The following is a 12,797-nucleotide window of genomic DNA, read 5'->3' as shown; positions in this document are numbered from 1 at the left end:
TTCCCTCTACACTGTCCCCATCAAACACTCCCAGGGCAGGTACAGCACGGGGTTAGATACAGAGTAAAGCTCCCTCTACACTGTCCCCATCAAATACTCCCTGGACAGATACAACACGGGGTTAGATACAGTGTAAAGCTCCCTCTACACTGTCCCCATCAAACACTCCCAGGACAGGTACAGCACGGGGTTAGATACAGAGTAAAGCTGCCTCTACACTCTCCCCATTAAACACTCCCTGGACAGGTACAGCACAGTTTAGACACAGAGTAAAGCTCCCCCTACACTGTCCCCATCAAACATTCCCAGGACAGGTACAGCACGAGGTTAGATACTGAGTAAAGCTACCTCTACACTCTCCCCATCAAACACTCCCAGGACAGGTACAGCACGGGGTTAGATACAGAGTAAAGCTCCGTCTCCACTCTCCCCATCAAACACACCCAGGACAGGTACAGCACGGGGTTAGATACAGAGTAAAGCTCCCTCTACACTGTCCCCATCAAACACTCCCAGGACAGGTACAGCATGGGGTTAGATACAGAGTAAAGCTCCCTCTACACTGTCCCCATCAAACACTCCCAGAACAGGTACAGCACGGGGTTAGATACAGGGTAAAGCTCTCTCTACACGGTCCCCATCAAATACTCCCAGGACAGGTACATCACGGGGTTAGATACAGAGTAAAGCTCCCTCTACACTGCCACCATCAAACACTCCCAGGACAGGTACAGTACGGGGTTAGATACAGAGTAAACCTCCTTCTATGCTGTCCCCATCAAACACTCCCAGGACAGGTGCAGCATGGGGCTAGATACAGAGTAAAGCTCCCTCTACACTGTCCCCATCAAACACTCCCAGGACAGGTACAGCACGGGGTTAGATACAGAGTAAGGCTCCTTCTACACTGTCCCCATCAAACACTCCCAGGACAGGTACAGCACGGGGTTAGATACAGAGTAAAGTTCCCTCTACACTGTCCCCATCAAACACTCCCAGGGCAGGTACAGCACGGGGTTAGATACAGAGTAAAGCTCCCTCTACACTGTCCCCATCAAATACTCCCTGGACAGATACAACACGGGGTTAGATACAGTGTAAAGCTCCCTCTACACTGTCCCCATCAAACACTCCCAGGACAGGTACAGCACGGGGTTAGATACAGAGTAAAGCTGCCTCTACACTCTCCCCATTAAACACTCCCTGGACAGGTACAGCACAGTTTAGACACAGAGTAAAGCTCCCCCTACACTGTCCCCATCAAACATTCCCAGGACAGGTACAGCACGAGGTTAGATACAGAGTAAAGCTACCTCTACACTCTCCCCATCAAACACTCCCAGGACAGGTACAGCACGGGGTTAGATACAGAGTAAAGCTCCGTCTCCACTCTCCCCATCAAATACACCCAGGACAGGTACAGCACGGGGTTAGATACAGAGTAAAGCTTCCTCTACACTGTCCCCATCAAACACTCCCAGGACAGGTACAGCATGGGGTTAGATACAGAGTAAAGCTCCCTCTACACTGTCCCCATCAAACACTCCCAGGACAGGTACAGCACAGGGTTAGATACAGGGTAAAGCTCCCTCTACACTGTCCCAATCAAACACACCCAGGAAAGGTACAGCACGGGGTTCGATACAGATTAAAGCTCCCTCTACACTCTCCCCATCAAACACTCCCAGGACAGGTGCAGCACGAGGTTAGATACAGAGTAAAGCTCCCTCTACACTGTCCCCATCAAACACTCCCAGGACAGGTACAGCACGGAGTTACATGCAGAATAAAGCTCCATCTACACTGTCCCCATCAAACACTCCCAGGACAGATACAGCACAGGATTAGATCCAGAGTAAAGCTCCCTCTACACTGTCCCCATCAAACACTCCAAGGACAGGTACACCACGGGGTTAGATACAGAGTAAAGCTCCCTCCACAATGTCCCGATCAAAGACCCAGGACAGGTACAGCACAGGTTTAGATACAGAGTAAAGCTCCCTCTACACTGTCCCCATCAAACACTCCCAGGACAGGTACAGCACGGTGTTAGATACAGAGTAAAGCTCCCCTCCACAGTCCCAATCAAACACTCCCAGGACAGATACAGCACGGGGTTAGATACAGAGTAAAGCTCCCTCTACACTGCCACCATCAAACACTCCCAGGACAGGTACAGTACGGGGTTAGATACTGAGTAAACCTCCTTCTATGCTGTCCCCATCAAACACTCCCAGGGCAGGTGCAGCATGGGGCTATATACAGAGTAAAGTTCCATCTACACTGTCCCCATCAAACACTCCCAGGACAGGTACAGCACGGGGTTAGATACAGAGTAAAGCTCCCCTACACAGTCCCCATCAAACATTCCCAGGACAGGTACAGCACGGGGTTAGATACAGAGTAAAGCTCTCTCTACACTGTCCCCATCAAACACTCCCAGGACAGATACAGGACGGGGTTAGATACAGAGTAAAGCTCCCTCTACACTGTCCCCATCAAACACTCCCAGGACAGCCACAGCATGGGGTTAGATACAGAGTAAAGTTCCCTCTACACTGTCCCCATCAAACACTCCCAGGGCAGGTACAGCACGGGGTTAGATACAGAGTAAAGCTCCCTCTACACTGTCCCCATCAAACATTCCCAGGACAGGTACAGCACGAGGTTAGATACAGAGTAAAGCTCCCTCTACACTGTCCCCATCAAACACTCCCAGGACAGGTACAGCACGGGTTAGATACAGAGTAAAGCTCCCTCTACACTGTCCCCATCAAACACTCCCAGGACAGGCACAGCACGGGGTTAGATACAGAGTAAAGCTCCCTCCACACTGTCCCCATCAAACACTCCCAGGACAGGTACAGCACGGAGTTACATGCAGAGTAAAGCTCCCTCTACACTGTCCCCATCAAACACTCCCAGGACAGGTACAGCGCGGTTTAGACACAGAGTAAATCTCCCTCGATTCTGGCGTGAGAACAGCTGGTGAGTCAGTTTCAGCGGGAGCAGTGCGGAAGTGGCTGCTGGGAGGTAAGTCTGTCCTTTAAAAGCACTTGTCTTTGCAGGGGCAGGTCAGTTGATTTCGGCGGGAGTGGAGCTGGCTGGTTAGTCAATTTGAGCAGGAGCTGAGAATTTTTTTTTTAATTAGTTTTTTCGGCGGGAACAGGAAGTCGACCCGCGGACGTCTGGGAAGACCCTCACCAATAAATTCTGGTGGAGAGGAAACCCGAGACACTACACGTGTAGTGTCTCCCACCCACCCTCCTCCTCTAACCTAATAATAAAACCCATTGGTCTGAGGTAAGTACCATATTTTATTATATTATTATTATTTTTTTATAAAAATTTAATTTAGTTGTCAGTCAGATCTTGGTAGAAAGTTAGAGGGATGGCAGGGAAGGGAGTGCAATGTTCCTCCTGCAGGATGTTTGAGGTGAGGGATGCAGTTAGTGTCCCTGCTGATTTTACCTGCAGGAAGTGCTGCCATCTCCAGCTCCTCCAAGACCGAGTTAGGGAACTGGAGCTGGAGTTGGAAGAACTTCGGATCATTCGGGAGGCAGAAGGGGTCATAGATAGCAGCTTCAGGGAATTAGTTACACCAAAGATTGGAGATAGGTGGGTAACTGTAAGAGGGACTGGGAAAAAACAGTCAGTGCAGGGATCTCCTGCGGTCGTTCCCCTGAGAAACAAGTATACCACTTTGGATACTTGTGGGGGGGGGGACTTACCAGGGGTAAGCCATGGGGTACGGGCCTCTGGCACGGAGTCTGTCCCTGTTGCTCAGAAGGGAAGGGGGGAGAGGAGCAGAGCATTAGTAATTGGGGACTCTATAGTCAGGGGCACAGATAGGAGATTTTGTGGGAGCGTGAGAGACTCACGTTTGGTATGTTGCCTCCCAGGTGCAAGGGTACGTGATGTCTCGGATCGTGTTTTCCGGGTCCTTAGGGGGGAGGGGGAGCAGCCCCAAGTCGTGGTCCACATTGGCACTAACGACATAGGTAGGAAAGGGGACAAGGATGTCAGGCAGGCTTTCAGGGAGCTAGGATGGTAGCTCAGAACTAGAACAAACAGAGTTGTTATCTCTGGGTTGTTGCCCGTGCCACGTGATAGTGAGATGAGGAATAGGGAGAGAGAGCATTTAAACACGTGGCTACAGGGATGGTGCAGGCGGGAGGGATTCAGATTTTTGGATAACTGGGGCTCTTTCTGGGGAAGGTGGGACCTCTACAGACAGGATGGTCTACATCTGAACCTGAGGGGCACAAATATCCTGGGGGGGAGATTTGTTAGTGCTCTTTGGGGGGGTTTAAACTAATGCAGCAGGGGCATGGGAACCTGGATTGTAGTTTTAGGGTAAGGGAGAATGAGAGTATAGAGGTCAGGAGCACAGATTTGACGTCGCAGGAGGGGGCCAGTGTTCAGGTAGGTGGTTTGAAGTGTGTCTACTTCAATGCCAGGAGTATACGAAACAAGGTAGGGGAACTGGCAGCATGGGTTGGTACCTGGGACTTCGATGTTGTGGCCATTTCGGAGACATGGATAGAGCAGGGACAGGAATGGATGTTGCAGGTTCCGGGGTTTAGGTGTTTTAGTAAGCTCAGAGAAGGAGGCAAAAGAGGGGGAGGTGTGGCGCTGCTAGTCAAGAGCAGTATTACGGTGGCGGAGAGGATGCTAGATGGGGACTCTTCTTCCGAGGTAGTATGGGCTGAAGTTAGAAACAGGAAAGGAGAGGTCACCCTGTTGGGAGTTTTTTATAGGCCTCCTAATAGTTCGAGGGATGTAGAGGAAAGGATGGCGAAAATGATTCTGGATAAGAGCGAAAGTAACAGGGTAGTTATTATGGGAGACTTTAACTTTCCAAATATTGACTGGAAAAGATATAGTTCGAGTACAATAGATGGGTCGTTTTTTGTACAGTGTGTGCAGGAGGGTTTCCTGAAACAATATGTTGACAGGCCAACAAGAGGCGAGGCCACGTTGGATTTGGTTTTGGTTAATGAACCAGGCCAGGTGTTGGATTTGGAGGTAGGAGAGCACTTTGGGGACAGTGTCCACAATTCGGTGACGTTTACGTTAATGATGGAAAGGGATAAGTATACACCGCAGGGCAAGAGTTATAGCTGGGGGAAGGGCAATTATGATGCCATTAGACGTGACTTGGGGGGGATAAGGCGGAGAAGTAGGCTGCAAGTGTTGGGCACACTGGATAAGTGGGGCTTGTTCAAGGATCAGCTACTGCGTGTTCTTGATAAGTATGTACCGGTCAGGCAGGGAGGAAGGCATCGAGCGAGGGAACCGTGGTTTACCAAGGAAGTGGAATCTCTTGTTAAGAGGAAGAAGGAGGCCTATGTGAAGATGAGGTGTGAAGTTTCGGTTGGGGCGATGGATAGTTACAAGGTAGCGAGGAAGGATCTAAGGAGAGAGCTAAGACGAGCAAGGAGGGGACATGAGAAGTATTTGGCAGGAAGGATCAAGGAAAACCCAAAAGCTTTCTATAGGTATGTCAGGAATAAGCGAATGACTAGGGAAAGAGTAGGACCAGTCAAGGACAGGGATGGGAAATTGTGTGTGGAGTCTGAAGAGATAGGCGAGATACTAAATGAATATTTTTCGTCAGTATTCACTCAGGAAAAAGACAATGTTGCGGAGGAGAATGCTGAGCCCCAGGCTAATAGAATAGATGGCATTGAGGTACGTAGGGAAGAGGTGTTGGCAATTCTGGACAGGCTGAAAATAGATAAGTCCCCGGGACCTGATGGGATTTATCCTAGGATTCTCTGGGAGGCCAGGGAAGAGATTGCTGGACCTTTGGCTTTGATTTCTATGTCATCATTGGCTACAGGAATAGTGCCAGAGGACTGGAGGACAGCAAATGTGGTCCCTTTGTTCAAAAAGGGGAGCAGAGACAACCCCGGCAACTATAGACCGGTGAGCCTCACGTCTGTAGTGGGTAAAGTCTTGGAGGGGATTATAAGAGACAAGATTTATAATCATCTAGATAGGAATAATATGATCAGGGATAGTCAGCATGGCTTTGTGAAGGGTAGGTCATGTCTCACAAACCTTATTGAGTTCTTTGAGAAGGTGACTAAACAGGTAGATGAGGGTAGGGCAGTTGATGTGGTGTATATGGATTTCAGCAAAGCGTTTGATAAGGTTCCCCACGGTAGGCTATTGCAGAAAATACGGAGGCTGGGGATTGAGGGTGATTTAGAGATGTGGATCAGAAATTGGCTAGCTGAAAGAAGACAGAGGGTGGTGGTTGATGGGAAATGTTCAGAATGGAGTTCAGTCACAAGTGGAGTACCACAAGGATCTGTTCTGGGGCCGTTGCTGTTTGTCATTTTTATCAATGACTTAGATGAAGGCGCAGAAGGGTGGGTGAGTAAATTTGCAGACGGTACTAAAGTCGGTGGTGTTGTCGATAGTGTGGAAGGATGTAGCAGGTTACAGAGGGATATAGATAAGCTGCAGAGCTGGGCTGAGAGGTGGCAAATGGAGTTTAATGTAGAGAAGTGTGAGGTGATTCACTTTGGAAGGAATAACAGGAATGCGGAATATTTGGCTAATGGTAAAGTTCTTGAAAGTGTGGATGAGCAGAGGGATCTAGGTGTCCATGTACATAGATCCCTGAAAGATGCCACCCAGGTTGATAGGGTTGTGAAGAAGGCCTATGGAGTGTTGGCCTTTATTGGGAGAGGGATTGAGTTCCGGAGTCGGGAGGTCATGTTGCAGCTGTACAGAACTCTGGTACGGCCGCATTTGGAGTATTGCGTACAGTTCTGGTCACCGCATTATAGGAAGGACGTGGAGGCTTTGGAGAGGGTGCAGAGGGGATTTACCAGGATGTTGCCTGGTATGGAGGGAAAATCTTATGAGGAAAGGCTGATGGACTTGAGGTTGTTTTCGTTGGAGAGAAGAAGGTTAAGAGGAGACTTAATAGAGGCATACAAAATGATCAGGGGGTTGGATAGGGTGGACAGTGAGAGCCTTCTCCCGCGGATGGAAATGGCTGGCACGAGGGGACATAGCTTTAAACTGAGGGGTAATAGATATAGGACAGAGGTCAGAGGTAGGTTCTTTACGCAAAGAGTGGTGAGGCCGTGGAATGCCCTACCTGCTACAGTAGTGAACTCGCCAACATTGAGGGCATTTAAAAGTTTATTGGATAAACATATGGATGATAATGGCATAGTGTAGGTTAGATGGCTTTTGTTTTGGTGCAACATCGTGGGCCGAAGGGCCTGTACTGCGCTGTATTGTTCTATGTTCTATGCTCTAAAGCTCCCTCTACACTGACCCCATCAAACACTGCCAGGACAGGTACAGCACAGGGTTAGATACAGGGTAAAGCTCCCTCTACACTGTCCCAATCAAACACACCCAGGAAAGGTACATCACGGGGTTAGATACAGATTAAAGCTCCCTCTACACTCTCCCCATCAAACACTCCCAGGACAGGTACAGCACGGGGTTAGATACAGAGTAATGCTCCCTCTACACTGTCCCCATCAAACACTCCCAGGACAGGTACAGCACGGTGTTAGATACAGAGTAAAGCTCCCTCTACACTGTCCCCATCAAACACTCCCAGGACAGGTACAGCACGGGGTTCGATACAGAGTAAAGCTCGCTCTCCACTGACCCCATCAAACACTCCCAGGACAGGTACAGCACGGGGTTAGATACAGAGTAAAGCTCTGTCTCCACTCTCCCCATCAAACACTCCCAGGACAGGTACAGCACGGGGTTAGATACAGAGTAAAGCTCCCTCTACACTGTCCCCATCAAACACTCCCAGGACAGGTACAGCCTGGGGTTAGATACAGAGTAAAGCTCGCTCTACACTGTCCCCATCAAACACTCCCAGGACAGGTACAGCACAGGGTTAGATACAGAGTAAAGCTCCCTCTACACTGTCCCCATCAAACACACCCAGGACAGGTACAGCACGGGGTTAGATACAGAGTAAAGCTCCCTCTACACTGTCCCCATCAAACACTCCCAGGACAGGTACAGCACGGTGTTAGATACAGAGTAAAGCTCCCTCTACACTGTCCCCATCAAACACTCCCAGGACAGGTACAGCACGGGGTTAGATACAGAGTAAAGCTCCCTCTACACTGTCCCCATCAAACACACCCAGGACAGGTACAGCACGGGGTTAGATACAGAGTAAAGCTCCCTCTACACTGTCCCCATCAAACACTCCCAGGACAGGTACAGCACGGGGTTAGATACAGAGTAAAGCTCCCTCTACACTGCCCCCATCAAACACTCCCAGGACAGGTACAGCACGGGGTTAGATACAGAGTAAAGCTCCCTCTACACTGTCCCCATCAAACACTCCCAGGACAGGTACAGCACAGGGTTAGATACAGGGTAAAGCTCCCTCTACACTGTCCCAATCAAACACACCCAGGACAGGTACAGCACGGGGTTAGATACAGAGTAAAGCTCCCTCTACACTCTCCCCATCAAACACTCCCAGGACAGGTACAGCACAAGGTTAGATACAGGGTAAAGCTCCCTCTACACTGTCCCCATCAAACACTCCCAGGGCAGGTACAGCACGGGGTTAGATACAGAGTAAAGCTCCCTCTACACTGTCCCCATCAAACACACCCAGGACAGGTACAGCACGGGGTTAGATACAGAGTAAAGCTCCCTCTACACTGTCCCCATCAAACACTCCCAAGACAGGTACAGCACGGTGTTAGATACAGAGTAAAGCTCCCTCTACACTGTCCCCATCAAACACTCCCAGGACTGGTACAGCACGGGGTTAGATACAGAGTAAAGCTCCCTCTACACTGTCCCCATCAAACACACCCAGGACAGGTACAGCACGGGGTTAGATACAGAGTAAAGCTCCCTCTACACTGCCCCCATCAAACACTCCCAATATAGGTACAGCACGGGGTTAGATACAGAGTAAAGCTCCCTCTACACTGTCCCCATCAACCACTCCCAGGACAGGTACAGCACGGGGTAGATACAGAGTAAAGCTCCCTCTACACTGTCCCCATCAAACACTCCCAATATAGGTACAGCACGGGGTTAGATACAGAGTAAAGCTCCCTCTACACTGTCCCCATCAACCACTCCCAGGACAGGTACAGCACGGGGTAGATACAGAGTAAAGCTCCCTCTACACTGTCCCCATCAAACACTCCCAGGACAGGTACAGCACGATTTAGACACAGAGTAAAGCTCCCTCTACACTGTCCCCATCAAACACACCCAGGACAGGTACAGCACGGGGTTAGATACAGAGTAAAGCTCCCTCTACACTGCCCCCATCAAACACTCCCAACATAGGTACAGCACGGGGTTAGATACAGAGTAAAGCTCCCTCTACACTGTCCCCATCAACCACTCCCAGGACAGGTACAGCACGGGGTAGATACAGAGTAAAGCTCCCTCTACACTGTCCCCATCAAACACTCCCAGGACAGGTACAGCACGGTGTTAGATACAGAGTAAAGCTCCCTCTACACTGTCCCCATCAAACACTCCCAGGACAGGTACAGCACGGGGTTAGATACAGAGTAAAGCTCCCTCTACACTGTCCCCATCAAACACACCCAGGACAGGTACAGCACGGGGTTAGATACAGAGTAAAGCTCCCTCTACACTGCCCCCATCAAACACTCCCAATATAGGTACAGCACGGGGTTAGATACAGAGTAAAGCTCCCTCTACACTGTCCCCATCAACCACTCCCAGGACAGGTACAGCACGGGGTAGATACAGAGTAAAGCTCCCTCTACACTGTCCCCATCAAACACTCCCAATATAGGTACAGCACGGGGTTAGATACAGAGTAAAGCTCCCTCTACACTGTCCCCATCAAACACTCCCAGGACAGGTACAGCACGATTTAGACACAGAGTAAAGCTCCCTCTACACTGTCCCCATCAAATACTCCCACGACAGCTACAGCACGGGGTTAGATACAGAGTAAAGCTCCCTCTACACTGTCCCCATCAAACACTCCCAGGACAGGTACAGCACGATTTAGAAACAGAGTAAAGCTCCCCCTACACTGTCCCCATCAAACACTCCCAGGACAGGTACAGCACGATTTAGACACAGAGTAAAGCTCCCCCTACACTGTCCCCATCAAACACTCCCAGGACAGGTACAGCACGATTTAGACACAGAGTAAAGCTCCCCCTACACTGTCCCCATCAAACACTCCCAGGACAGGTACAGCACGATTTAGACACAGAGTAAAGCTCCCTCTCCTGTATACTGGTAGGGAGGGGGTAATTTGGAAGTAAAGGTTTCCGGGCTGAGGCTAAGCTGTGAACCCACCTGGAGGTCCCCTGGCTGAGTGAGACATTGAAAGCAGCACGGTAGCACAGTGGTTAGCACTGCTGCCTCACAGCACCAGGGTCCCAGGTTCGATTCCCCGCTGGGTCACTGTCTGTGCGGAGTCTGCACGTCCTCCCCGTGTCTGCGTGGGTTTCCTCCGGGTGCTCCGGTTTTCTCCCACAGTCCAAAGATGGGCAGGTTGGGTGGATTGGCCGTGATAAATTGCCACTTGGTGGTGTTGCCAGTAGGGTGGGGGATTGGGCCTTGTTAGGGTCGGTGCAGACTCGATGGGCCGAATGGCCTCCTTCTGCACTGTCACGATCCTATAATTCTAACCGACATCTCTTTCCGAACCCATCCCTTCTTTCAGCCCTTTCCCTCTCTTGCTCCCCCAGCTCCCTCATTCCTCCCCCTCCTCGCACCCCCCCCCTCCTCGCACCCCCCCCCCCCCCTCCCCTCCCCTCGTGGACTCACCACACCACTCCGAAAGCTCCATATCCGATGGGCCTGTCCAGGTCACGCTCATTCTCCGACTCCCCAAACTGCCGAGCGACAGCTTGCAGGGCAGCGTGATCCTGGTGTCCTCCAGCGCCAACCCCCCCATGGGGAGGGCTGGGATCCCCCAGGATCGGCGGCGCCCTGTAGAACTTCTGCTCCGTCCCGGCTATTTGGCTGGCGGGGGCAGCGCAGCCCCCCCGCGAGATGTGGTGAGCCGTGCCCTGGAACGCCATGGGAACAGGGATGGGAGCGAACGTGTCAATATTCCTGGTGGAAATATCAGGGACAGGGTGAAAGCGAGAGGGGAGTGCCTGCCCCTTTAAAGAGGAAATTGCAACAATGGAAATTGACACAATGTTTCCTTTTAGGGAGGAAATTGCAACAATGGAAATTGACACAATGTTTCCTTTTAGGGAGGAAATTGCCACAATGGAAATTGACACAATGTTTCCCCTCCAAGAGGAAATTGCAACAATGGAAATTGACACAATGTTTCCCCTTCAAGAGGAAATTGCAACAATGGAAATTGACACAATGTTTCCTTTTTTGGAGGAAATTGCAACAATGGAAATTGACACAATGTGTCTCTCTAACTCCCAGGCCAGTGTTCCATTTCAAGGGGGCAGTCAGGAGCTCCCTACACCTTACCCCCCAGGAGAAGATGCCCCGACTGGGGGTGAGGGGGGGCAAGGGGTCCACTTCTCTGCACAACCTGCCCTGTATGGAGGCAGGACCCAGCATACACAAGGTTAAATGCAACCCAGAGGGGAGGAGGGATGGGGGAGGATGCAAAGCTTTTTTAAAAAAGAAATCACAAGACTGAATTTGCCCAAATGCCCACCCTCCCGTTCCAGAAGGAAACTCTGCCTCTCGTTGAAGCTGGAGCAAGCCAGTGTCACATGATCCTTTCTGGGCACCAGGCTCCCAGAAAGCTTTGCTGGCTTAAAGGCACACCGTCCCCTATAATTATTGTCCGTGAACTGTAATCGGAGCAGGCTCCAAGCTGCCCTGAAGGGTGAGCCAATTGCTGACGTCTGCATGGCAAAGTTGTTAAGGGGCAGGAGGAGGTGTGTGGCCCTTCCCCAGACGAGCATCCTGACGCGGTGCTATCCCCCCACCCCCCACCCCCCCAGCCTCTATCACACTCCCAGCCAGACTCCGCAGTGTGAAATAGATTTCGCTTCATTTCCCAATCATTTCAAATCAGTATTTCCCCCTCGATCTTGAATCTTATTTGCGTGGGTATGGTTTTCCTCCAGCCCTTCATCATTGAAACATCTCCATCCAGATGTCCAGTGGGTTAGAGAGAGAGGGGAAATCAGCCAGGGTTCCTGCTCCTGATCACTGTCCAGTGATCCCTGAGTTCGAGAGAGAGAGGGGAAATCAGACAGGGTTCCTGCTACTGATCACTGTCCAGTGATCACTGGGTTAGAGAGAGAGAGGTGAAATCAGCCAGGGTTCCTGCTCCTGATCACTGTCCAGTGATCCCTGGGTTAGAGAGAGAGGGCAAATCAGCCAGGGTTCCTGCTCCTGATCACTGTCCTGTGATCCCTGGGTTAGAGAGAGAGAGGTGAAATCAGCCAGGGTTCCTGCTCCTGATCACTGTCCAGTGATCCCTGGGTTAGAGAGAGAGAGGTGAAATCAGACAGGGTTCCTGCTCCTGATCACTGTCCAGTGATCCCCTGGGTTATAGAGAGACAGGGTAAATCAGCCAGGGTTCCTGCTCCTGATCACTGTCCAGTGATCCCTGGGTTAGAGAGAGAGGGGAATTCAGCCAGGGTTCCTGCTCCTGATCACTGTCCAGTGATCCCTGGGTTAGAGAGAGAGGGCAAAATCAGCCAGGGTTCCTGCTCCTGATCACTGTCCAGTGATCCCTGGGTTAGAGAGAGAGGGGAATTCAGCCAGGGTTCCTGCTCCTGATCACTGTCCAGTGATCCCTGGGTTAGAGAGAGAGAGTGGAAATCAACCAGGGTTCC

The 12,797-nt window shown here is 50.9% G+C and overlaps 1 protein-coding gene across 1 annotated transcript in view; it reads right to left on the bottom strand.

The window, feature by feature from the left end:
* Window positions 1–11,708, bottom strand: part of LOC140396625 (serine/threonine-protein kinase NLK2-like) — a 33,281-nt gene extending 21,573 nt beyond the window's left edge. The window contains exon 1 of the mRNA XM_072485419.1: window positions 10,798–11,708. Coding sequence (XP_072341520.1) covers window positions 10,798–11,054 — 257 coding nt within the window. The 5' untranslated portion in view covers window positions 11,055–11,708. The remainder of the gene's footprint in view (window positions 1–10,797) is intronic.
* Between the last annotated feature and the right edge of the window lie 1,089 nt (window positions 11,709–12,797).

This window comes from Scyliorhinus torazame, chromosome 19, assembly GCF_047496885.1.
Source record: "Scyliorhinus torazame isolate Kashiwa2021f chromosome 19, sScyTor2.1, whole genome shotgun sequence".
In the NCBI taxonomy this organism is placed as follows: domain Eukaryota; kingdom Metazoa; phylum Chordata; class Chondrichthyes; order Carcharhiniformes; family Scyliorhinidae; genus Scyliorhinus; species Scyliorhinus torazame.
This window is presented reverse-complemented; position numbering and strand designations above follow the sequence as displayed.